Consider the following 27487-nt stretch of genomic DNA (forward strand, 5'->3'; position numbering starts at 1 on the left):
CACAGATTCTCTATGGGGTTCAGGTCAGGAGAGTTGGCAGGCCAATTGAGCACAGTAATACCATGGTCAGTAAACCATTTACCAGTGGTTTTGGCACTGTGAGCAGGTGACAGGTCGTGCTGAAAAATGAAATCTTCATCTCCATAAAGCTTTTCAGCAGATGGAAGCATGAAGTGCTCCAAAATCTCCTGATAGCTAGCTGCATTGACCCTGCCCTTGATAAAACACAGTGGACCAACACCAGCAGCTGACATGGCACCCCAGACCATCACTGACTGTGGGTACTTGACACTGGACTTCAGGCATTTTGGCATTTCCTTCTCCCCAGTCTTCCTCCAGACTCTGGCACCTTGATTTCCGAATGACATGCAAAACTAAGCAACAGTCCAGTGCTGCTTCTCTGTAGCCCAGGTCAGGCGCTTCTGCCGCTGTTTCTGGTTCAAAAGTGGCTTGACCTGGGGAATGCGGCACCTGTAGCCCATTTCCTGCACACGCCTGTGCACGGTGGCTCTGGATGTTTCTACTCCAGACTCAGTCCACTGCTTCCGCAGGTCCCCCAAGGTCTGGAATCGGTCCTTCTCCACAATCTTCCTCAGGGTCCGGTCACCTCTTCTCGTTGTGCAGCGTTTTTTGCCACACTTTTTCCTTCCCACAGACTTCCCACTGAGGTGCCTTGATACAGCACTCTGGGAACAGCCTATTTGTTCAGAAATGTCTTTCTGTGTCTTACCCTCTTGCTTGAGGGTGTCAATGATGGCCTTCTGGACAGCAGTCAGGTCGGCAGTCTTACCCATGATTGCGGTTTTGAGTAATGAAACAGGCTGGGAGTTTTTAAAAGCCTCAGGAATCTTTTGTAGGTGTTTAGAGTTAATTAGTTGATTCAGATGATTAGGTTAATAGCTCGCTTAGAGACCCTTTTCATGATATGCTAATTTTTTGAGACAGGAATTTTGGGTTTTCATGAGCTGTATGCCAAAATCATCAGTATTAAAACAATAAAAGACCTGAAATATTTCAGTTGGTGTGCAATGAATCTAAAATATATGAAAGTTTAATTTTTATCATTACATTATGGAAAATAATTAACTTTATCACAGTATGCTAATTTTTTGAGAAGGACCTGTATGTTCAAGCAACTCACTCGTCTCGCACGTTGAGCTGGCAATGTTTTACAGATGGTCTTGAAGTGGTAAGTGGGCAAAGCAACAAATCGGCATTGAATTAGTTATCGGATGATATTAAAAGGTACTGGGATTATTTGTGGTTGACCTGGAAATTTTAACTTGATCAAAAAGTTATGGATTTGATATTAGCTGCGAATTCAGAGAATTAACTTAAGTTGTGTCAGTGTAACGTTATCGATAGCTAGCCTAGTCTAACCGTAAACTAGTTGGCTAACGTTAGCCTACTGCCTGCCATACAGAGCCAATAAGCCATAGTAACGTTATCTGATCGGTTTTGAAACATCTGTTCTGTTTTGTCTTGTGTCAAAGTCTCCAGCTGGTCCAATTGTTTTCAGTTTCATAGAAACGAGGGTGTTAAATTTGTTGTAGGCTAACTGCAAAATCCAACCTAACGTTATCAAGGCATCGACTTGATGTTTCTCCCATAGACTGTTATTCACGGTTCATCTCGGATTAGGCAGCTAATTCAAATGCTGTGAAAAAAGATAGGCTACCCGTTTGAAAGCTACAGCATAGTTGTTATACAGATCGCTATGACCGAGATGTAGGCTTAGAGTGCACGAAAGTGTAGGAGGGTTGCTGCTAGCTCTGTTAAGGTATTTCTGTCCCTCCCAAACTGCATTGAAATTGTATGTTTAGCAGCCAGAATTTAAACATTTTCAGGGGGAATATTGGCTTGCATGACGCCCCTGATCGAGACGTGCTCTATCACGGGCAAAAAGAGCGAATAAAATATAAGATGAGGTGAGAAAAGGGGTAAATAAGAGCAGGATTGCACTGTTTGTGTGTTTTCGTGTATCAATCCGAGTGTCTGGTAGATGAAAACAGTGAGAGATCGTGTGGCTGGTGGCTGGCGCCGCTGCCACGAGCGCACTCCCATATACGGATAAAAAGAGCGAAAAAAATATAAGATAAGATGAGAAATAGGTAAATAAGATCTGTATTGCACTGTCTGTGTGCTCTCCTGTATCATTAGGAGTGTCTGATAGGTGTAAACAGTGAGAGATCGTGTGGCTGGTGCGAGGCTTAATAGAGCCACGAGCGCACTCCCATATACGGATAAAAAGAGCGAATAAAATATAAGATCATATGAGAAATAGGTCAATAAGATCTGTATTGCACTGTCTGTGGGTTCGTCTTGTATATTAAAACAGTGAGAGATTTTTAGGCAGGCGCAAGCCTCACGAGACTGGTGCTCAGGATTAAAAAAAGCGGGTAGAGTATTTGTAAATCAGGCGAAAAGCGTTTGGTTAATGGTGAATATTGACCTATTGTGCGTACCGTTCTGGCTCCGCTGGCTTCAGGGGATAAATGCTGCATTTGGTTTAAAAACATATATTACATATTGTGAAAGTTCGAGTGGCAGGCGCATATATCCGTGACTGGTCGAGTGGCAGGTGCATATAACGCAGTGGCAGGGGCATATATCCGTGACTGGTCGAGTGGCAGGCTCATATATCCGTCACTGGTCGAGTGGCAGGTGCATATAACACATTGGCAGGCGCATATATCCGTGGCTGGTCGAGTGGCAGGCGCATATAACGCAGTGGCAGGCGCATATATCTGTGACTGGTCGAGTGGCAGGCGCATATAACGCAGTGGCAGGCGCATATATCCGTGACTGGTCGAGTGGCAGACGCATATATCTGTGACTGGTCGAGTGGCAGGCGCATATAATGCAGTGGCAGGCGCATATATCCGTGACTGGTCGAGTGGCAGGCGCATATATCTGTGACTGGTCGAGTGGCAGGCGCATATAACGCAGTGGCAGGCGCATATATCCGTGACTGGTCGAGTGGCAGGCGCATATATCTGTGACTGGTCGAGTGGCAGGCGCATATATCCGTGACTGGTCGAGTGGCAGGCGCATATAACGTATGGAACGCCAAAAGGGTCAAATTTCGCCACTAACCAAACGCGTTTCATTCTCAAAACGCTGCTTTTTACGGCGTTTAAGACGAAAAGACGCCGCAAAGTACGGCGTTCTGTGACACAAACGCCGCAAATTACGGCGTTTACAAAGCAAAAGCGCCGTTATTATCTGCGTTTTTTATATCCAGCCAATGACGCTGTGTGTGACACCGCAGGCCATCCATAATGCGCCGTTATTTGGGCGCTTCTGTCTGACAAAGACGGCGTAAAAGCCGGCGTTAGTATAATATTATAATCAGCCCCACCCTTTTCTTCAAAGTTCAGCCCATCTAATGAAGTAGATGGAAAGACATATGTAGTAGATTGTCGATCTGAATGGCGATCCTCTTAAGGCTTCTGTTTTTCTAATGTTGTTAGGACTGGTGTTTGGACTGTTATCGTGTCATATTTTTATTTCTTCATTGGGCACGTGCAGGCCTATCCCCCTTTTTCCTTTATCATATGTGGGTATGTACAGTATGATTGTAGACTCTCTTTACATTCATGTCTGTGAAATACATTAGATTACCAAGCAAATTTTATATCTTCAGTAGGGCATTGGTCTGCGTGCATGGAGAGCTGTGTCGTTTTGCTCTTAGTGACAGGGGTTCGACTCCAAGGTCCGACCGTATTTTTATCTCCGCTTTGTTTCTTTTGTATTGGTCTGTTGGTGTATGTCTTTTAAATTTCGGAAGGCTACCCGACAGTTGACAACATTGAGTAGCAGGCTGTAGGCTACTTATTAAGGAAATGACAGCAGCAACTGTTTTAAGTCCGTGTACAGTGGCTGCTGTGGTTCCCTTTATTGCTGATTATAATGATTTAGATGGGCCAAGGTATATGCTTCACGATATAGTCCATTTCGCTTTTTAAGATAATAAGACTATTTTAGCAGTTCACAGGATACACAGGTAAAGCCTTCCTAAACAATTGAACTATTAAAACAAGAGATGACGCCAGCCCAAGCGAGGGCCACCGCTGCTCTTGGCCATCATACAAGACTGTAATATATTTCACATATAAATTATTTATTATCACGCTGCCATAGCCTTCAAATAGACATTAATATTGTTAACAGTGAATAATATATTTTGTACTACCTTGTTCATTCTGATGTCATATAATATAATGATTTTATGACGGGTTTTTTTTTGTAACACTTAATTATTCATTTTCTGTAGAATCAGAATCAGAATTTCTGGCGTTATTTTTAGGAGACCATTGTGGAAAAAGGGGGCTAAAGATGGAAAATGTAATGGTCATTTTTTTCCCAAGACTTTATTCAGTAATTTTACGGAATTTTCCGTTAACTCTAAAACACAACACAATACAATACCTCAGTAAAAATACACAGGAAAACTGTAAATATATTCTCGTATTATAATCGTATAATACATGCCCTATTTTTATGGACTGTAAATAATAAAGAGTTGTGTGATGCCTGTATTTCCATAATTTACATTTACATTTATTCATTTAGCCATATTTTATTAGGTTTTCTTTTAAATGTGTATTTTTAAAAATAATTATATTGTATTTTTCTAAAATAAAATCTTGTAAAAGTTTATTTATTTTTTTAGTTTTTTTATATAAATATATCTTGAAGCAGCGGGATCTGCGGACGTCTCGTTCAGGCCATAAAAAAATAAAATATATTCATTAATAGACGGGGACCATTCATTGGTCTGGTTATAGGCAGACTAGTAAAATAGCCTAACAAATCCATAACGGTTTTCTAACAGTCGATTTTGTCCATTTTTGATTCATTATTTTAAACATTACAAATTAAAACGTTTTTAGTAGGCTATGTGTTTCAGACCATGAGAGCGAAAAGCCCGTTTCTGAAGATTCCACATCAATGAAACACTCACAACGGGTTTTGCGAGGGAACGCAAATACAGTGGTGTGAATAAGTTAGGCCCCCCATGCTAAAGTTGCCTAAAAAGAGGAATAAAAAATCATCTTTTGGAAATTGATCTTAATGGCTTAATTGGAAAAATGAGGAAAAATCCAACCTTTAAGGACACCAATTTTCTTTGTGTATGAATAATGTATCATAAATAAATACATTTTCTTCCTTAAAATACAGGGTGCATAAGTCATTGCCCCCCTATGTTAAATTCCCATAGAGGCATGCAGATTTTTATTTTTAAAGGCCAGTTATTTCATGGATCAAGGATACTATGCATCCTGATAAAGTTCCCTTGGCCTTTGGAATTAAAATATCCCCACATCATCACACACCCTTCACCATACCTAGAGATTGGCATGGTTTTATTTCAGTTAGCCTAATAGCTGGTTTGATTTGCATTGAAAGATGATCTTATGGAAAGTGCCCCATGCCAATCTCTAGATATGGATGATGCACGCATTGCATGGCAGCCATATTGCACCCACCCACCCACCCACATACACACACCCACACACACACACACCACACACACACACCACACACATACACACACACACACACACACACACACACACACACACACACACACACACACACACACACACACACACACACACACACACACACACACACACACACACACACACACACACACACACACACACACACACACACACACACACACACCAGCTTATTGGTGGAGAGGAGATAGAGTGCTGAAGCCAATCAGTATGGGGATGATTAGGAGGCCATGATGGACAACATCAACCCAGGAACATCCTGGGATTTTTTATGACCACAGAGAGTCAGGACTTCTGTTTAACATCTCATCCGAAGGACAGTGCTCTTTGACAGTATTGTCCCCATCACTACACTGGGGCGTTATGACCCACACATAGCACAGGGTGAGCGCCCCCTACACTGACCAGACTCAACCCTGCTTAGCTTCAGTGGGCACCAGTCTCGGGCTACAGGGTGATATGGCTGCTGGCTGTGACAATTATTTAAGTAGGAAATTAAATTTACCGGAAGATGCTCAAAAATTTAATGAATTGATTCTTTATTATTATTTAAAAAGAAACAAATAGAAACAAAAGGGGTGTCATGAAATCCACTGATTCTCTTATAGTTCTGTAGAAAAGAACTGGTAATGAGACGTCAAGAACCCTTGATAACCAGCCAAGAGTTTATTAAAAAGAATAGGGTTCTTTGTTGAAAGTATATTTGCTGAAACCTTTATTTTTAAGTGTGAGGAACCCATAAGACAGAACCTTCAGGCGATACAAGAATGTAATGGATTGTGTGCAACAGGTTTATCAGCACTTTTATTTACAGGCAAGATAATGAGCAGCAAAAAAATGACATATGCTCTTTTTCTTTCAGAGATGCGATGACAGAGGCGCTTCAGAAGCTGCGCTGCACAAAACTCAGACGCAAGTTTTCTGTTATAAAACCGGCTAAAAGGTGCGTGAGAATGAAGATCAACCAGCGATCCTGATATTTCTAAGAACTGACAATTGAATTAAATGCCTTTGTTTCCCTCTCAGTATTCAACTCAAGAGGTTCACGCAGGAGCTGTCAGATTTCATGAGCTGCCCATACAAATCTAACAAAACTGAGCGGGAGCTAAACAGGTGTGTCTCTAACGTCTTCACATTCATGCTTATCCACATGGCAGGTTATCAAAACAAAAAGTGATTTGCATTGCATTCAAGGTTTACATGTTTCTCAATCTGATGTATTTCTTGGGTATCGTAGCCTACTGATGATCTTTGCATGATAATATGCTATTTGAGCTACAGGAAAAAACAGTGTTGTGCCTGAACGCGTTCATTGAATGATAGTTGATGAACTCGTTCATATTTTGGGCGAACGTGAACTGAACGTACTGTATTACTGCCTGGTGAACGTTACTGTGAACTCGTTCATTCTGGTATCTGTGAACGGCGCGCGACACGCTCTCACTTTAACTTCGTTCAATAGGGCGCCAGATTTCTATAGAGCCTTCCAGGCGAAAACCCAGCTAAAACACCCTGTAAAACGGCCTTAATATGTAGCGGAAAAAACACCAAATCTGGCAGCACCAGTGTCGCACCACCGCATGCGTCATCTAAACAAAATGCAGCAAGGAGGATCGTATGATCATTTAAACGAGTTTTCTGACAAGGTCGGTGAGGATGGGAAAAATCTTACATTTCTGTTCAAACTTTGCCCGCCGATAAAATAACTGTTCTCTGTAGTTCTATATGGGCTGTGGCAATCATTTTGAAAAATAATAGCTCGTAGCAACATTATGGAAAAAAGAACTATGAATGAACTAGTTCAAAATTTTAAAGTGTGAACTGAACTGAACTAGTTCATTTTAAAATGTGTGAACTGAACTTTAAACTAGTTCATGTAGAAAGTGAACTTTCCCAACACTGGGAACAACTTGTACGTTCAGTTGCACATTCCTTTAGTTTCTTTATTCCTCCGTTTTTATGTTCGACCAAGAAGTTACGTTTTTGAGCAACACTAGTGCATAGACAACCGGAATCATCATGAAACATTTGCTATTTTATTATAACAGAATTTGACACTGTGTAGAAGATTATTTTCCACAGCACTGCACCTGTTTAACACCAGTGTTAGGAGTAACGCGTTACAAAAGTAATGCATTACAGCAACGTAGCTATTACTTTTTGCTGTAACGCAGTAGTGTAAGACATTAATAATCAATTTTCAGTAATATTTTACTCGTACATGTTCAGTAATGCTTGCTTTACAACACACTTTTAGCCCAAAATTTAAGTGTTAGAAAAAAACAAAGACTGCGAGACATTAACGAATGAAACCCGAACGAATGTTCGTGGTCAGTCAATAGCCGCATGTGGTGTCCACGTTTTTAAATAAATAATAGACAGCTCCTGATATATTTGTGTAGCGATTTATTTCATTAATCTCCCTCTTGCTGGTGTAGCTGTGTATTGTGTGACAGTGAAGGCGTGTTTAGAGCGGGTTTTACAGGAGTGATTCAGCCGCTGTGCTGCACTGGCCAGAGGAAAAGCGGCTAATAGGTGAAGATGACTGAACCTCTTGAATTCAAAGAGAATAAAATAATGGCAACAATAAGAAAAGAACAAATGTGCATCTTGTCATGGCATTAGTGTTTACATACAGTTCTGTTGTGTCTAATATGAATATTCCAAGCTATTCCCAGATATTGCCAGATAATCAATTTACCTTTACCATACTTTTAACAGACTTGGATTGTTTGTGATTCTGTCTGTCATCCTTTCTTGCATTGTCTTGAGCCTTCACTTCACTTTGCCAATTACATGCTATATTGCTAGTAGCCTGGATAGCCCACAGTTATTATACATCATATCACCTTCTACTGGATGTAAAATGCTCTGTTGTACACTTTATCATTTTAGAATGTTAAGTTTTACTTCTGTAGTTATTTTGGTGAAAGTAACTCAAAAGTTATACAAGCGTAATGTAACGCAATACAATTCTGAGACAGTAATATTATAAGGTAAAGTATAACTTTTAAGAAACAGTAACAGGTAATCTATAATGTATTACAGTTTGGAAGTAACTTGCACAACACTGTTTAACTCACACAACATAACCAATATGAAAAAAAAAACCTATCCACCTGTTTTTATTCAAATTTTGGGATTTTGCATAAAAATGCTAGATGAAATGGTCAAGATGCGCATAAATTCTAAAAATTTGCATAAAACAATGCATGAATGCAAACTGAGGCAGATCGTTTTTTAAAATCTGATGAACTGTGATGGAAACACATTTTCCGCATAAATCCCTCGATGTGCCTCAGCAGAGGCTGTGATTGGATAACTGGACTAACCAGTGGACCAATGTTGAATGTTCTGGAACGGTGGAGTCGAAGTGTGTGATCAGAATGATTTGGTTTTATTCCCTCCAGAAGCATCTCACACGAGTGCGTTCCCGAACACCAGTATCCCAAACACGAAACGCACTGACGACGTGTGATGTCTGTGCTAGCTAGGTATGGAAATGTTGACAGGCAAGAAATAGGACATCGTGTCATTGCATTTGTTTTTTGGTCCTTTAACTTCCACATAAGATATATGTAAATATATATGTAAAGATATATGTAAATGAGTGGCCTTTTATTGTGGCCAGCCTAAGGCACACCTGTGCAATAATCAAGCTGTCTAATCAGCATCTTAATATGCCACACCTGTGAGGTGGATGGATTATCTCGGCAAAGGAGAAGTGCTCACTAACACAGATTAAGACAGATTTATGAACAATATCTGAGAGAAATAGGCCTTTTGTGTACATAGAAAGTCTTAGATCTTTAAGTTCAGCTCATGAAAAATGGGGGCAAAAACAAAACTGTTGAGATTATAATTGTGTTCAGTGTGTATATATGTATGTGTGTGCAGGAGTGTAGTCTTTCTTTACAAATTGACCAGTACTGAACTTTTTGTTGCTCCCGTGTATCCATGTGAACTGGAATCATTTTGACAACGTTTTATCAGTACAGTAGCCTAACTACGTCAGACTTCCTACTTCCGCTCAAATTCATTTTGCTTTTGTACTTAGTCTGAGACATCAACATGTCTCTCAGTTTTCCTCCGGCCTGAAAACAGCCGGCCAATCAACGAACAGAGGGCGGGCTGAGAGCCCTGACTTAGAGGTTAAGCGCCGAGTTTAAGATTGGGGAAATCGAAAACGACCACGGATATGGAGACACAGGACGCAATTCGCTCTGTTGTGGAGAGTATTCCTGGCATTTCCAAACTGAAGGCCGAACAAGAAGAGTGTTTGGTAAACATTTTGAATGGAGGTGATGTCGTGGCCCTACCCCCGACAGGTTTTGGTAAAAGTTTAATTTATCAAATATTACCGCTCATCAGCGAGAAACTGGGGAGGCCAAAGGCCGGCAAGGCGATAGTTGTGATTGTGTTCCCCTAGGTTGCACTCATGGAGGATCAGGTTAAGGAGGCAGCAAAACTCGGTTAGTCATGTTCACTCATACATGGGTTTACAGTGGAAGTTCGATGCGGCTGAGCTGGCGAATAACACACGTCATAACCAAACTTTATGTGATTGGCTTAAGGGTAACCAATGATTTTATACTTAAGACAAGACTCTGTCTATGAAGGAAAGCGAAGTAGCAGAGTTTGGTATTACCAGGCTATCAGTACAGAGGTAAAGGGAAATAAAGCTTTCAAAGGGGAGAGACTAGTTGACACTTCAGGACTGCGTTGTCGTCGTGTCCAGGCATAACACTGGCCGCGTTTCCATTACTCTTCAAATTGCGCAAATTGAAATTGCGAATTGAATATACGCCCAATGGAAACACGTCAATTTCGCAAAAATGTTAGCGCTCGCATGAGGTGGTCTTTCAGGCAATTTGAAAATTAAATATTTTGCAAAACTACAATGGATACAGTTTTTGCGCATTTACAGTCACCTGACGTAGATGATGCGGTGTGTTTGAACCAAATACGAGACAGAGTTCTTTATTAAATTCCAAAAAGACAAAAGAATTACAGGAATACTATATTCTAAACCAGTGGTTCTCAACTCCAGTCCTCGGCACCTGCTGCTCTGCACATTTTGTATGTCTCTCTTATCTGACACACTCAGTTCAGATCAAGGAGTCTCCCCTAACGAGCTGGTGATCTGAATCAGGTGTGTTGAATAAGGAGACATAAAAAATGTGCAGAGCAGTGGGTCCCGAGGACTGGAGTAGAGAACTACTGTTATAAACTTCAAAAAAATGCCTCAATCAAGCCCTCGAAGCAGAAATGAGTGAGAAACTCCCAGAAACTCCTCATATGTGCCGCTCTCGAGTATAAGGGTCTTTCCTTGCAATTAATGATTGGATAACACACACACGTCTCCTGCGATTAATGATAATGGCCAGTGCAGTGGCTGATATACGTAAACCATATAAATCTAAATCTGTAGCCATGATTTTGGGAATGACTTATCGTGAGAGGAAAAAATTAGGTTTTAGTCGAATAACATCGGTTAATGGAAACGCCGTCATTTCGCAATAGTTTTTTGTTGACATTTAGAAAAAAACGCAAAAGTTTTGCACAAATTTGTAATGGAAACGCGCCTAGTTGAAACTAATGCCATGCTTCCTAATGATATCTCCTAAGGGTAGCATGTGCAGAGTGAACAGCAACGGTCCTAGTACTGAGCCTTGTGGTACGCCATACTGAACTTGTAAATCGAATAAGACATCTCTTCATTTACTGCCACAAACTGATAACGGTCAGGTAGGTATGATTTATTCCATGCTAATGCAATTCCACTAATGTTAACATAATTTTTGAGTCTATTTAAAACAATGTTGTGTCGATAGTGGCAAATGCAGCACTAAGATCGAGTAACACTAATAGAGAGATACAACCACGAGTGCCAATGAGAGCTGTCTCAGTACTATGATACGGTCTAAATCCTGACTGAAAATCCTCACAGATACCATTTCTTTCTAAAAAGGAACATAGTTGTGAGGATACTGCCTTTTCCAGTATCTTTGGCAGAAAAGGTAGATTCGAGATCGGCCTGTAATTGACTAATTCTGTAGGATCAAGTTGCGGTTTAATCATAGCCAGCTTAAAAGTTTTTGGTACGTATCCTAGTGACAAAGATGAATGAATGATATTGAGAAGAGAATCCATGACCTCTGGAAGCATCGCTTTCAGTAGCTTTATAGCTATATATACAGTCGGTATAGGGTCTAATATACATGTTGTCAATTTAGATGATTTAACAAGTTTATAAAATTCCTCATCTCCTATAGCAATGAATGAATCAAATTTTTCGTCAGTGAGACTACACTGCACTGCCTGATGCAATACTGTAGTAGACGGTTACATAGTTATTTTTTCTCTTAATATTATCAATCTTGTAAGTAAAAAGGTTTATAATGTCATTACTGCTGTGCTGCTTGGAAACGTCTGGGGTTGAAGCTTTATCTCTTGTTATTTTAGACAATGTTTATAAATACTGTTTTAAAACACTGTTTTAAATAAATACCTAGGGTTTTTTTTTGTTTTCTTCTAATAGGGTTGAAAAATACAGAGAACAAATTGCCTCTCTGTACGCGATCGTGCTCTCTATCAATGAAATGCGAAAACTCTAGTTTTGTTTTCTTCCAGTTGCTCTCCATTTTTCTGGATGCTCTCTTAATGCGGAAAGTTCTCCCATATAAAGTACGTCTGTTGTGTACTGTAGTTATAATGTATGTGTATTAAAAACCCCAATTTTCTTCTCGTTGACGTCTTTATCGTTGTCTCCCACCAGGATTAATTTTCAAAAGCACATTACCTATTATAATGTCCTGAGAACTTGTCATCAGTTTTGCTACTTAATGTTTTCACGTGAATAAATGTGTGCTCTTTGAGATAAACTTGAGTTAATTATACTATGTGTTTTACACAGTACAGATTACTGTACTTTTTTATGTAATTGCATATTTTATTTACTGTATACAATGTTTTTTTCTGTAACCTCATGATCTGGATGCTGTTTTTTAATGTAGTCTAATTAATGATCTGTAGTGTTTATATATTGACTGATGTGTGTATGATCTGAATGATCTGCATTGCTTGAGTACAGGTGAAATGGTTTTGAGTCGATTGTTTGATTATGTCAGAAGAGTCAGGGGTTTTGTGAATATAGTTTGAAGATTTGTCTGTCTTTAATGCTGTGAGAAATGGGTGAAGATTTCAAGAATTGTGTTTTAGCAATTGCAAAACTGTAGTGTGGCAGCTTTCTAAAAAACATGACATTATAGTTCCGAGACACATTGTTTAAAAAGACAAGCTGTTAAAACTGTTTAAACAATAAAGCTTAGCAAACTGAAGTGGGTCGTTTTAACAGAGAACACACTGATAAAGCTGCTCATGTGATAATAATGCTCATAAACTCTCTCTCTCTCTCTCTGTGTTTATGACAGAATCCAGTTGCAGTTTTGTTGTAACGCCACAGGATCATTCATCCTCACCCAACGCAACACAGCCATCAATCAATCCATCCAATATGAAACAAGCAAAACAAAAACATACACAATTAATGCAGCACTTCACAGTATGCTGCCTCAGGTGTGTGTTTGGTTTGTGTCTATGAGGCCCTGTTTACACGAGAACGATTCCGGGTGAAAACGTAAAAATATTTTATCGGATGTGCCTGTCGTTTACACGGCGACTGCGTTTTTGGGGCTTAAAAACGCAAAAAAGTGAAACCACCCTCCAGAGTGGAAATCTTAAATACGCTCCACCGTCGCGTTCCTGTCTAAAGGGTAAAAACGCAAATCTGCTCACGGCGGCTCTCGTCACGTACGAGTTACGTCACAGGCATGCGCCAGTACAGGAAAATAACAAACCAACATGTCGGATTATTTCCAAACGTCGGACCTTCAAGTTACGCTAGCAGCTCTGATAAACGTACAAGAGTCTTTTCAGCAGTTGTACAAAATATTCTCAGATATTGGTGTTGTTGTGTGGCAGTGCTTCACATTGCCACCTAGCCGTCTGGAGTGCATACAATATCGAATTTCACACACTTTTGCGTCACCATATGCCTGCGGATTTCCCCCCCATAACGCTCGTCTAAACGCAGAATAAAAAGTGATAACGCAACGCGACTTTTGCGTTTTCTCTTCAGATCGTTTCTGTGTAAACATAGCCTGAGTGTGTGAGTGAGTGAGTGAATGTGAGTGTGAGAGAGAGAGAGAGATTTGAGCTGGACATTTTGGTCCCCATGAGGACAGCTCCTAACGGGTAGGTTTAGGGGTAGGGTTAGAGTAAAGGGAGAGAATATACAATTTGTACAGTATAAAAAACATTGTGTTTTTGGAAAGGCCCCAAAAACCCCAGTGTGTGTGTGTATGTTCTTGAATTGTATATATGGTTAATGAGGACCCAAATGTGTTTAATGACATGGATATAAAAATGTAAACATGGTTTATGAGTTTATATGTATGTATATGTTTATATGTCATGCTTATATATATATATATATATATATATATATATATATATATATATATATATTATATGCACATATATACACACATACAGTTGAGGGCAGAATTTTTGGCACCCCTGGTAAATATGAAAAAAATGGCTGTAAAAAATAAATCTGCATTGTTTATCCTTTTGATCTTTCATTCAAAAAATGTGCAAAAATCTAACTTTTCATTGAAATAAAAGAATTGAAAGTGTGGGTTAAATCACATTATGTAAATCACATAAATGCTTTGTGTGTGTGTGTGTGTGTGTGTGTGCGTGTGTGCGTGCGTGCAGGACTTCCCCTGGGCCGGTCAGCGTCTGGGTCGGTGTGCTGTGGTCGGCAGCGGTGGGATTTTGAAAAACAGCAGCTGTGGACGTGAGATTGACAATGCAGACTTTGTTATTCGGTAAACACATGCCATTATTCCTTGCTCCCATACGGACCACAACACATCCATCAGTATTCATCCATCCTTCCTGATAATATGAGAACTGATAAGTTGTAAGCACAGGTGAGACCACCTGCAAGGCATTTCTGCCTGATGCACTTCCGCCAGTGCCTATTGGTCCGGCTGTAGTGTCATCAGCCGGGACCCACCCTTCACTGATGTTTCAACCCTTTAATCCCGGAACACCTCCGGGTGGTGGAGCAGCGGCAGGGGTGTCTGCCTGCCGCCCCCCACAGCCAGCTTTAGCATCTGTCTTTCCCCCCAAGCGTTGTCCTTTCCACGGAGCCAGAGCAAAAAGCTCCCTTGCTCTGCCTCTTCTGACAGTTCTTTGAGGACTCTCTCCAGTTTGGCACCTCTGATGTTGCTGTCGCTGGATGGAGGTTCCAGTGATTCCCCTGCAACCAACTTCCACTGGGTAGGTGTATGCTCTCCACCCAGCTTGTGCGCATGCAGCTGCAAGTTCCGCATACCTCTCCTTTTTTCTTTCAACTGCAGCCTCCAGCCCATCCTCCCATGGCACGGTCAGTTCGGCAATAACGACGGTCTTCATGGCGATGGACCAAATCACGATGTCTGGGCAGAGGGAGGTTATGGCAATCTCCTGAGGGAACTTCAACTGGCGATCCAGGTTAGCTCTAAGGGCCCACTCCCCTCCAGGTGTCAGCAAGGACCTCTCTCTCAATGTGCTACTGAGTGCCTCTCCCCCTTGTCTAACAAACTGGAAGGGCGGGTGTGATGTTGTTTCGGTGGCACGGTTCACTTCGAGCCTGCGTGCTTCGATTGCTTCTGCTAACTTTTGCAGGACTCTGTCGTAATGCCACCCATGGTGCCCCTGGGTCAGCGTAGTCTTGCAGCCAGAGAGGATGTGCTGGAGGCTGGGACATTGGTGGCCTCAAAGCTGGCAGGGCTCCTGTGTGCCGTACCAGCGGTGCAGATTTTGGGGGCTTGGGAGAGTGTCAAACGTGGCTCTGATCAAGAAACTTAGCCTTGCTTGGGGCAACTTCCATAGATAAGACCATGTTATGGACCTGTCGGTGACAGCCTCCCAGGTGGACCATCTGCCTTGCTGGGCTTGGGTCACTGCCATAACCCTGTAGCTCTCCTCTTCCCCCCTCCTGACTTCCGAAATCACAAGCCGTTTCCTTTCCTCCCTTGAGGCTTTGGACCATGGCTTGAGTGAAGTTCGCCATCCAAAACCTGGTGTGCCAAATTGCACCACCCCTATAATCTCCTGGTGTTTCAGCCGGGTTATGGCCTGGTCTAAGGCCTGTGATGCGTCCCATCTTCTTCCTGTTCTGACTTGGACTTTGGCACTCTGTACCACTGGGTTAGGTGAATCTTTTAGTTCAAACAGCAGTCTCACCTTCTCCAGTTTATAGCCCAAGCTGATGGTTTTCAGCGGAAGTGTCAAGGTGTTCCTTCTGAATAGAGCTGCCCTCGACAGGCATCGGGGAAGGCCTAGCCACCTCCGGATGTAATTGTTTGCCTTAGCATCCATCTTCAGGACTGCTGAAGAGGGGATGTCACAAAGCTTTAAGGGCCACATGAGGCGATGGAACAGGGTGAACTGGTAGCACCAGACCTTAAACTTGCCAGGTAGAGGGCTTTGGTCGATCTTCTTCAGACCAGCAGTGAGCTGTGCAGTCACCGAGATCGCCATGTTTTTGCCTGATATGTCAGCTGTGTATAGCCTTCCCAAGCTTTTCACCGGCTGTTCTGCCAGGCGTGCATTCTCCTCACCATCCACTGTGAAGTAGATGTCGACTCTCCTGGTTCCTTTGCGAATTAAGACACTGCGAGACTAGGATGGCTTTATCTTCATCCTGGTCCATGTCAACAGTTCCTCAAATCTCTTTAGGAGTCTGTGAGTGCACGCTGCTGTCTGTAGGAGTGTGGTGACGTCATCCATGTAGCATCTGATGGTCGGAAGTCGCTGCCCTGCTGGCAATCTGATTCCTTTAACCATTTGTCTTCCTCCAACTAGGATGACCTCAAAGGCTGCTGTAAAGAGAATTGGGTAGATTGAACAACCCATGGCTATTCCCTTCTGCTGTTGTTACCACCCAGTTGTAGTTGTTGATGTAGAGTAGCACACTAGGAGGTTACTGAAGTAGGTGGTTAAGAGATTCAGGGTGCATTGTGGGATGTGGAAGAAGCTGAGGACGCACCAAATGAGCTGGTTGGGGACGGATCCATAGGCATTAGCCAGATCGAGCCAAACTACATGAAGGTCTGACTTGTTGCGTTTCGTGGTCTAGATCTGTTCCCAGATCATCATTGAGTGCTCCACACAGCCTGGAAACCCTGGTACGCCTGCCTTCTGACAGCTGGTGTCTATGTACTTGTTGGCCAAGAGATAGCTGGACAAGCAGCTCGCAATCACCGAAAATAACATTTTCCCTTCCACATTTAGAAGCGCAATGCCTCTGAATTGGTTGATGTTTCGAGAGTCTTTTTCTTTCGGGATAAAAGTGCTTAATGCCTTGCACCATGCAGGTGAGAGGGATTTAGTTTTCCAGGCAACACTCATCCTCTTCCACAAAAGCCTCAAGGTCATGGGGCATCTCTTGTAGAGCTTGTATGATACCCCGTTTGGTCCAGCTGCTGAGGCAGCTCTTGCTCGAGACACCACTTGATTGATTTCTGACCATTTCGGAATCGTTGTATCGAACTTTGATTATGGCTCAGGTGGTTTAGGAATGTAGCCAGGTGAACCAATGGGGGTTTCCCGAAGTTTGTCGCTTGTCTGAGATTTTATATGGTCCTCCAACTCCCAATCAGTGATGTGCAGTGTCCCTGTTTTCTTTTCCTCCAGCAGCCTGCATGCGTACTTTAAAGGGTCACTGAAGAAGCTCGACCTTGCTCTCTCCTTACGGCTTCTGCGTCTCCGGATCCTCTCTGCTCTCCTTAACAGTCCAAGTTTGACTCGGATCTGGTCCCACAGGTTTTTGAGGCCCTCCTTTTCGTGGTCCTCTGATCTTTTCCATGCCTTCCGTAGAAGGCGGCGCTCTTTCACTAGCTGGTGTATTTCCCTCTCCCGTCTACCGAACTGCTTTGGAAGGCTCTTCTATTGCTGCAGCTCTCCAATTCTTTCTTTGCCCTCTTCGTAGATGTCACCAAAGATGTTCAACTCAGCTATTGTGTTGCCTTTCAGGGCACTCTGGTGGGATGTATGCGGACTCTCGTCGAAAATTCTCCACTCGTCCTATTCGATGGCTTTCGGCCATTTGACCTTGACTTTCCGGCAAGGTATCAGCCTGGGCTGTGGCTCTTCTGGGCTCATCACTTGCGGTGTCACGATATTCGGGCTGCTGGATTTGTGGCAGCTGATTTGTATCCACTTGCAGGGGCTGGTCTGGCGTCGTTCCCCCAGGTGCAATGGTGGGATCTGTAGCGCTGTGGTGCTCGACCGGGCTACTGTTCCTTCTTGTCTGCTCTGCTGCTGCAGTGCAAGCTTGCTCCTGGGTGTTTCTGCCACACTTTGTCTTCCCCTGATGGATTTCGCAGGCCAAGGTATGTGGTCACTTTGCTCCATCCACAGCTGCATTCTCTTAGGATGCTTTCTTTGTTCGTTGTGTCCTTTCCAGTCGTTACCGGGTTATCTGTCCTGTTTGGTCCATCTTCCATCCCGCCTCTCGGTGGACCATCGGGCCATTTTCTCTTTATTCATAAGAATGTAAAATGTGTACCTTGAAATGCAATGTAAGTCACTTTAAATAAAAGCGTCTGTCAAATGCATAAATGTAAATGTTAATATGATGTTTTCTCTCTCTTTAAGGTTTAATTTGGCAACAGTTAATGACAGTGATGTTGGGCTGAAGACAGATCTGATAACCATCAACCCCAGTCAGCTTCGGTCAGTGTACACACACACACACACACACACACACACACACACACACACACACACACACACACACACACACACACACACACACACACACACACACACACACACACACACACACACACACACACACACCCACCAATAAAAACACAGCTTTTATTATCATTTAAATGAAGACTTTTCAGATTAATTTTAAGCTCTCAGAATCTTTTTTTTATTGATTGCTATTTCTAAATAAAATTCTAACTACCACTTTAATAAAAAACACATTCATTTGGCCATTACTGGCATTTCTAAATTCTTGGAATAATTCAGGTTTAATTAACTACATTCAGGACCTGTTTAGACTGTATTGTGTGTTTCTTAAAGATGTATTCTGGTTAAATATAATTTATACTCTGTGGTTATGCAAAACAAAAGAAACAATGCATGAAAATGGAAACATTGGTAAATGTTGGTCCGAAGATAAAATTGATTTACTTTGAAGGAAAATGCATTTCTCTTTGTTTGACATGTTAGTCACAGTGAAGTAATATGCAAAAAGTAGTAATTATTATTGGGTGTTTTTGTTCGGATGACAGCAGGGTTTTATAACGGTAGCATTTAAAACAAGTATGTTAATCTGTTCTGTATGTGTTTGATAAATAGCATTGTGTAAACTAGTTTATTTATTACATTAATAATATGGTCACAATCTAGCTATTTATAAATGAACTATTGTTTGTTTTGTAAATCATAATGCATAATCTAATATTAATAAACTAATTCGTTTTTAAAATATGTTGAATATGTATGTGAAATATTAAATTAGGTTATTCAATGCTTTAAACATATTGTTCATTGTTACTTGTCCGTTAATGTCAGCATATAAAACTTTGTCATAAATTGATAGGCCCGAACAAATAAACAGAAAGACCAGTCCTTCCAGAAAAATGCAGAGTTTTTTTGTGACTGTTGCGGGCAAAATTCCTGCAAATTTGTTTGTCAGATCATCAATATTGTTCAACATCGAGTTGAGCCGGTTTCTTCCTGTGTTTTGACACTCAGAGATTGTAGAATCTTGCGAAGGTGTTAGGTGTCGCCCAGCCCACAGCTCTGGAAATGTCTGCTAGAGAGACACCGTGCACCAACGCCTATTCACTCAGAGGGGGCACGGCACGCCTTAAAAAAGGTACACCAAGGCAATGGCATCCCCTTTCTAGTGAGCAAACCTCTGCTTGGAGACAGCCTTTCCCTTCTGCTGTCCTCCAAAACAGACAAAGAGCTGCTCCTTGTCCTTCCTGACCTTGTACAGTGTCTCTGCAAGTAGGCTCACTGGGAGAAACACATATTTGCAAAGGCTCCAGGGCTAGCTGTGTGTCTGTGGAGTTCCTCGTCAGGGAGTAAAAGGGCAGGCAATGGGATTATTTCTGGGATGCAAATCGGCCTACCTGTGCGTCCCCGAATTGACTCGTGATCAGCTGGACCACCTGGGGATTGAGTCTCTACTCTCCCAGAACTGTGAGCTGTCGTGAGAGCGTGTCGGCCACATGATTGAGCTAGCCCAGAATATAAATGGTGTGGAGCGACTTGATATACTGCTAATTCTGGAGGAGGAGATGGCGGGGGAGTTGTAACAGGTGACGTGAGCGTCACCATCGCAGTGTTGTCTGTCCGGACCAACATGTGCTTGCCCTGAAGCAACGGCCGAAACCGGCCCAGAGAAGAACTGGAAACAACTCTAGGCAGTTGATATGCCAATGCAGTTGAGGTCCCGTTCAGAAGCCAGAGGCTGAGTGTTCATTAAATGCAGCGCCCCAGCCTGTTCTGGAGACACTGTGATAACAACATGCCTGGACACTTGTTCTAAGGGTACTCCAGTCCGTAGAATGGCAAAGTCTGACCAAGGGCTGAACAGACAGATCAGTGTGATGGTCACACCGAGTGCCTATCTCAGGGCTTGGCTGTGAAGCCAGTGTGGAAGCGGTCTCATGAGGCCGAGCCATATGAGCTAGTGGTCTCATATGCGGATGCAATAAGCCCCATGAGCCTCTGAAAATATTTTAGTGGAGCTACGGTTTTCCCCTGAATGTAAATTCAGGCATTTCAACTCTAACTGAGCGATGGTGAGAAGCCCCAACTCCATACCCAGAAAAGAGATACTGTGCATGGGGAGAGCTTGATCTATTCCCAGTTGACCTGAAGCCCCAGATGGCTGAGGTGCCAGAGCAACAGGTCCCTGTGTTCACACAACAGATCTTGAGAGTGAGCTAGAATGAGCCAGTAGTCCAGATAGTTTAAAATGTGAATACCCACTTCCCGTAGCTGGGTGAGGGGACTTTGGTAAAGACGCAGGGAGACAGGGACAGGCCAAAGGGGAGGACCTTGCACTAATATGCCCAACGCTCGAAGGCAAACTGATGAATTGGTCTGTGTCAAGGTAGAATCGAGATGTGAATGCAAGCGTCCATCTGGTCAATTTCTACGAACCAATAATGAGGATGTACGCACATGAGAATGCGTTTCTGCATTAGAATCTTGAACGGGAGCTTGTGAAGAGCCCAGTTTAAGACTTGCAGATGCAAGATTTGCCATTACCCACCGCACAGACAGAAAGGCATTTTTAAAAAGACAGTCGTCATCTGATTTGCTCTTTTAGGAAAAACTACTCTTTTTGACTGAAGGGCCCTGGGGAGAATCGCTGCACTTATCCTGTGCACTGCAATGGGCTGGTGAAACACCGCTGAATGCACTCTTTTCACCAGTCTAGAGAGATCGGCTGAATGAGTGGATGTGGGCTGCCATCTTATATACCCATATGTACGCGGGAGTGGCTTGGCATGTAAATTCCAGTCACCAATCCCATTGGACGTTTTTATAAAACTCATAAATAAGGGCTCCCAAGTGAGACCCCTTTTGTTAGTCAACATAACGTAGTCGTAACTGACAGATAGGGAACAGGGACATATTTTCGTGGTGTATACATATGTGATACATTCTGTCATTACCGTTTATTAAAAACTGTTTCTGTAGATACAATAACCTGAAGAAGAATCCGGATCAGTTGGTGGAGCGGGTCAGTGTGTACGGAAACGCCTCCCTCATTATTCCAGCCTTCGCCTACACGTTCTGCACATCATCGTCAATCACAACACTCAAAGTCCTCCAGCCAATCAGACCTCAGCAGCCGGTAGTGTTCTTCAGCCCCTCTTACCTGCGGACACTGGACCGGTTCTGGAAGGGGCGTGGTCTACGGGAGGTGCGCCTCTCCACGGGGTTCCTTTTAATCAGCACTGCACTGGAAATGTGTGAGCATGTTCACGTTTACGGATTCTGGCCATTCGGCAGCGACCTGCAGGAGCAGCCGATTCCATACCATTATTACGACCTGAAGCGGCCGCACCCCTACATGCACAAGATGCCAGAGGAGTTTGTGCGACTACTGCAGCTCCACAGCCAGGGGGCGCTGACACTGCACCTGCAGCCCTGCTCCTCACCAGGGGCGGATCGAGAAAATCATTTATAGGGTTCGCATGAGGACTATCCCAGGTTGTTGAAGACATATGTAAAATTGTTGGATTAAAATATCCCAAAACCACTAGAATAATGTTATATATTTTTGCAAATGTTTCCAAGAATTTTTAAATCCATAGAAATCCACAATTTTAACCAGTGTAATGGCCCGTGTCATTGCGCCGCCTGTCAGTAACGTCATATCAGCGATAACCTCGATTTCCGGTTTTACTTCCATTGTAGAAACCATTGAAACACAAAAGGTGCTTTCATGTGTTCCATTAGACAGGTGAGCAACTGTTTGGATACCATTATCAACAGAAAACTAACTATTGTTATATAGATCAAAACGGTTAGTCTTATTGTTTGAATCCCTTGTTTTATTGATTTACCGCGAGTACCATGTTTGAACCAAATGGCTAACACTGCATAATCAGAAAGAGATTTATTTGTAGTAACAGAAATACAGCATTATCTCCACCATACAATATTTTTTTTTAAATTTATTGCATGCCACTTATGGCGCTTTTCCACTGCATGGTACGGTTCGGTACGGCAAGCTTTGGCGCTTTTCCACTGCATGGTACGGTTCGGTACGGCACGCTTTGGCGCTTTTCCACTGCATGGTATGGTACGGTACGGCTCGCTTCGGCTCGCTTTAAATGGTACCACCTCTGTTGAGGTTCCACGCGTACCGTACCGATACTAAAATGTGACGTGAAAACACTGTAGATCACTGATTGGTCAGACAGACAGAATCGTCACTACCAGCATCATTGTATTTGCGAGACATAAAACCCGCTAGATTTAAATAGCCTGTAACAGCCACCGCTGTAGCACCTGTTTTAAAACTACTTGCTTGAAGAAAAAAAACTTCCAAAAAAGAAATGGCTGAATTGTGTTCAGTGGACGAGAAGTGCAGACGTTCCTCTCGTTGATTGCCGAGGAGCGGATAAACTATAACGATCAGTCATAATCCCAACCACTTTGAAGTGGAACTAACTGCAGTGGAAAAACAAACCGAGCTAAAGCAGACCGAGCCGCGCCGAGCCGAGTCGTACCACGCAGTAGAAAAGCGAAGCGAGCCGAACCGTACCGAGCCGAACCGAGCCTAACCGCACTGAGCCGTACCATGCAGTGGAAAAGCGCCATTAGAAACACAAGTCATCCAGCTTTTATTAATATGATATTCAAGTACCGATCTAGGAGGCTTCAATGTGCAACAAGTGTCTCATAGCATCCACCAAGCGAAGGCAAAGAGTAACATTATAACAACCTTCAACCTACTCAAATTTATTTATAGTATGATTGTTTTGACCAAGTAAAACAGTGCTGTGTTACCCCACAATTTTAATTAGTCAGATGAAGTGACCTGTATAAGTAGTAATTCAGCACTTGCAGGCTGTTTCATTAGAATGACATAAAACCAGGGGCGGAGTGACAATCGGGAGAGTCGGGATTTTTCCTGGTGGGCCGGTAGTGTTTCGAGGGCGCGAGGTCCAGTCTGATAATAGTTATACATTGCAAGTTCTTAGCAACACCATCCGGCGGGCCTGGTGTGCGCCCGCTGCATGCTGGTCAAACTGTACAGCCTCTCTGCTCAACCCGTAAATAAATGTATCGATCCGCAAATTCAGTTTCAGTTCTTAAAGGGTCATGAAACCCTCCTCTTTCAGCTCAAGTCCAGCTCACAATCTTTTTGAAAAATGCAACTTAAAGGGGCGTGGATGGCTGTGATAAGAAGGGAGGGAGGGAGTGGGTGTGGTGTGGCACGGCAGGGGAGAGGGGAAAACTTTAGCCAGTGGCCTATGCATATCGACTGTCACTAAAAATCACTGGTAAAACTTCAGGAAATGTTTTGTATAGCTGGCAAAGTTAAAGTCTAATGAAATACACTGACACTTTATTATTGTCCTTTCAAAAGTAACTGAATGCCCTGCAACATATATTAGCCTACAGTGATCGTAATTCTATTTAAAACATATTAATGCACATCTAATTATAATGTCATTATAAAATATATAGTTGTTTATATACACACTATAAATGCATATATTTGAAAATAATTAATTTTCCGCTTAAAAAAAAAAGTTCCATGCATAGCCTAGATCTACGCGCCCCCTGAACCACAATTACCCCTTTTCCATAAAAAAAGAACTGGTTCAAAGTTGGTTCGGAGTTGGTTCAACTTGCGAATCTTCTCAGAACCGGTTTGTTTTTACACTGACTAGAGCGCCCAGCGAACGACGTCGTTACGTCACTGTGTACGTCGCTATACGTCTTAGCTAGAAACGCGTGCAAGTACAACATTACTTAGGGATTATCTCTAACTCGTGTACCAAGATGGCTTTAAAAACAATTGAAATATGTAAATCTTTTCCTTGATATGTAATCTTTTCTAATTAGTTATGTACCCCTGTCTTGTTTCTTTTTTTCCCGTTTATTTGTTCTATATTGTGACTGTTTTCTTCTTTGCTTACATAATATTTTCAATAAAAAATTGTTTTTTTAAAAACTAGAAACGCTTGCGCCAACTTCAAGCAAAACAATTAAATTGGCGGACTACATCGTGTTTCTGCAAAAGTTTTTCCTGGCTTTGCGATCCTATATTATGTTTAGAACACATCTAAACCCGCCCCCAGCCCCTGATGTAAGCATGACGTGATAAAAGAATGGTTCTAGTCCAGCAAAGACTTTGGTGGAAAAGGGGTAAATTACATATATATATTTAATTACACGAATTAAGCATACAATTGAGGTATTATCAAAAATATTTAAAATTTTAATAACGAGTGCTTATTTAACAAAAGGCAAGTAAAACGATCAGGGTTACATTTTAGACACACATACCTCTGAAGGGATAGAAAAGTCCTCGGGACTTGGTACCGCATTACTCGCAATACATAACTTGCATTGGTCGTCAACAAGGCAGAAGTCCACCATTCTCCAATTCTCGAAGTCCTCGAAAAATGTTTGCTGCACACATATAATATAGATGTGTCCGTGGTTGATGGCCACCCGCCCAGAGCCAGTCTAGCCCTGGCAGCATCGCGGGGAAACATACTCAACGCACTTCAACTTCTGCACCACGAAAACAAACACTTGCGTTCCATGATTGGCTCATCCACTACGCGATATCACAGTTTGACATGTCTGTCATTGGAAAGATCCACTGGTGTCATGAACAATTAAGAAACCGTGTCTTCTCATAGGATATGAAAACTCAGTCTCATTAATAATTAAGAGACACCGATGAGTCATCAATGCACAGCCTGTGACGTGAACACATGAAGATTTTAAACCCGGAAGACAAAAATAGCGGGAAAAAACTAAAATTTAACTATTTTACCCCTACTATTAAATCTAACAGATGCTAACATTGTCTTCAATGGTGTTCAACACACATACCTCTGTTAATATCTCAGAAAATTTGGTTTAGGGTTTCATGACCCTTTAAATGGTCTAGTGGTAGATCTCTTCGCAAGCGTGTCAGAGATTACGGGTTCTAGTCCGCACCCTTATAGTTTTTTTTTTCCTCATCAAAACTGAATATGTTCATCAGTGGTTACAGTCTATATCAAGCAGGTACACGTTTTTGTGCATTAATTGCATTTTATTTTGTGATTTCAACGAAATGAAGAGTGTCTTCGCAACAGCGATAGATTGAAGCGCGCGTCCGAGTGAAGACTGCGCACCGCACGCCACAAGAGAACACTGTATCCATGACAACCGATCGCCGCGGCAACGAGAGATCAGCTTGATTTTTTTTAAAAAACACACACATTTTAGTGCTAGATCTCTTATTTAATAGCGAACTAAATGAATGCTCTGCTAGTTAATTGGAGATGTTTTATTTATTTGTATTAGTACATCCGTGCCTCAATGTTTCAAAAAGTGGTGAGGGACAATATCGATCCTGAGAAAATGTGGTGGGACACGACTTCCCTGGATCTAAACAAATCAATCTAACCATAGATATGACCAGTAATGGTGGCTTTCTTAATCTATTTAAAATAATTTTGCAAGGGTTCTTGCAAAAGATGTTTTTTGTTTTAGTTTTTTTTTGTACCAAAAAATACCCCCCTAGGCCGGTGGTCTACGAAATTTCCCGGTAGATTTTTTGGTCCCACTCCGCCCCTGGATAAAACAATGGGAATTTAAAGCAACACCAAAGATCTTTTCCTCTGCGGTCCCCCTACAGGTCGGAAGCAGAATTGTCCATTACCGCTGTTGTAAATAATTTAGCCTACCGTCACACGCACGCTATTTGTTTATCCAGCAACGGCTTTGGAAATAACGATGTCCACACACAAGGTAGAGTATGTTGCATGATTTTATGAAAATATGTTTTATTGCGAAATCAGAAATTAAGAAAAACTAAATGACATTGCTTGCCTTTTTTTTAGATTTTGTGAAAAGGTAAATTAGAAACTGTCTAGCAATAGCAAGATAGGTTTACACAAGGATGAAAATTAAAAACTTCTTACCTATGGAAGCATGTAATAGCTAGCCTTTTTTAATCGTCTGTGAAAATCTTGAGCATTTTATTGGAAAAAAGTGACCATCAGTCTTGCATCTTGTAGCCTCCTTCAGCTCTCGCCACGAGTGTAAGCCGGCCCAATGTTCACTTCGAGCTCTTTCTCTATCATGCTCCCGTTTTCTTTTCTTCGCCTCCTCCGACATCATATCCTCCCTTTTATTTGTAGACTGTAGACAAAAGCTTCATGGCTGCTAGGTATCTTCCATTTATGTTCCTGCCGAGTACGCTCCACCCAGAGCCTTGATCCACATGTCGGCTATTGTAGCGCTTGCCGTAAAGCAAGTCAAATTTGTAGTTTCTTATGTTTCATTCGAACTACAGATCGGCTACCCGATCTAGCAAACTTTCATAGTAGCCTACCCATATAATAAAAACAGCTGAGTAAAATGTCCCAGACTCTCGGCCCGCCCTGATGCATACCACAGTAACATTAATAAAACTTAAATAGATTAGCTCATCCATGAACGCGAGTCCTGTCGGATTGCTTTTCATCGGCTGAGAGACAACAACTCCCATGATTCCACGCTCCTTCACGCCATCATCAAAGCTTTAGCTACGAGCTTTAGTGGCGAAACTTACATAATGTGCCTATATGCATTTTGTTAAAGTCATCAATTTCCATATATCATCTTATTTTTGACAAAATACTTTATATATAATATTATTTATAATATTTTTACTTATTTATTATAATTAGTATTTTACTTATATTTTATTTATAGTACTATAGGCCTACTATATTTATAATATTCAAGTACGATCAGTGAACATTCAGATTTGTGATCTATCCCAGAGAGAGCAGTTGTTATGTATAGGGTGATATCAGCTAAATTGGGCCACTTTTTCGGTGCAAACCCACATTTTCAAATGTGCAATTAAAAAAGTCAATTTTGGAACAGCATCAGTAAACTGATGTCAGTGGTGTGTGTGTGTAAAAATGCATAAAGTTTTCTGTGATGGGTAGGTTTAGGGGCAGGATTAGTGTAAGGGGACAGAATATACAGTTTGTACAGTATTTGTCCCCACAAAGTAATATAAACAAAGGCACACACACACACACACGTCTGGTTCGCTATCTTTGTGGGGACTCTCAGGCATAATGGTTTTTATACTGTACAAACTGTATATTCTGTCCCTTTACACT

The 27487-nt window shown here is 42.0% G+C and overlaps 1 protein-coding gene across 1 annotated transcript in view; it reads left to right on the forward strand.

The window, feature by feature from the left end:
* The window catches only part of LOC143733585 (alpha-2,8-sialyltransferase 8F-like), a 23816-nt gene extending 1919 nt beyond the window's left edge, over window positions 1-21897 (forward strand). The window contains exons 2-7 of the mRNA XM_077225143.1: window positions 6391-6471; window positions 6555-6641; window positions 12962-13106; window positions 14310-14422; window positions 18243-18320; window positions 21324-21897. Of these exons, the coding sequence (XP_077081258.1) occupies window positions 6391-6471; window positions 6555-6641; window positions 12962-13106; window positions 14310-14422; window positions 18243-18320; window positions 21324-21816 (997 nt within the window). The 3' untranslated portion in view covers window positions 21817-21897. The remainder of the gene's footprint in view (window positions 1-6390; window positions 6472-6554; window positions 6642-12961; window positions 13107-14309; window positions 14423-18242; window positions 18321-21323) is intronic.
* Window positions 21898-27487: the final 5590 nt, after the last annotated feature.

The sequence above is a fragment of the Siphateles boraxobius genome, unplaced genomic scaffold (genome assembly GCF_051911475.1).
Source record: "Siphateles boraxobius isolate OS27281-9 unplaced genomic scaffold, OSU_SipBor_1 126, whole genome shotgun sequence".
NCBI lineage: Eukaryota > Metazoa > Chordata > Actinopteri > Cypriniformes > Leuciscidae > Siphateles > Siphateles boraxobius.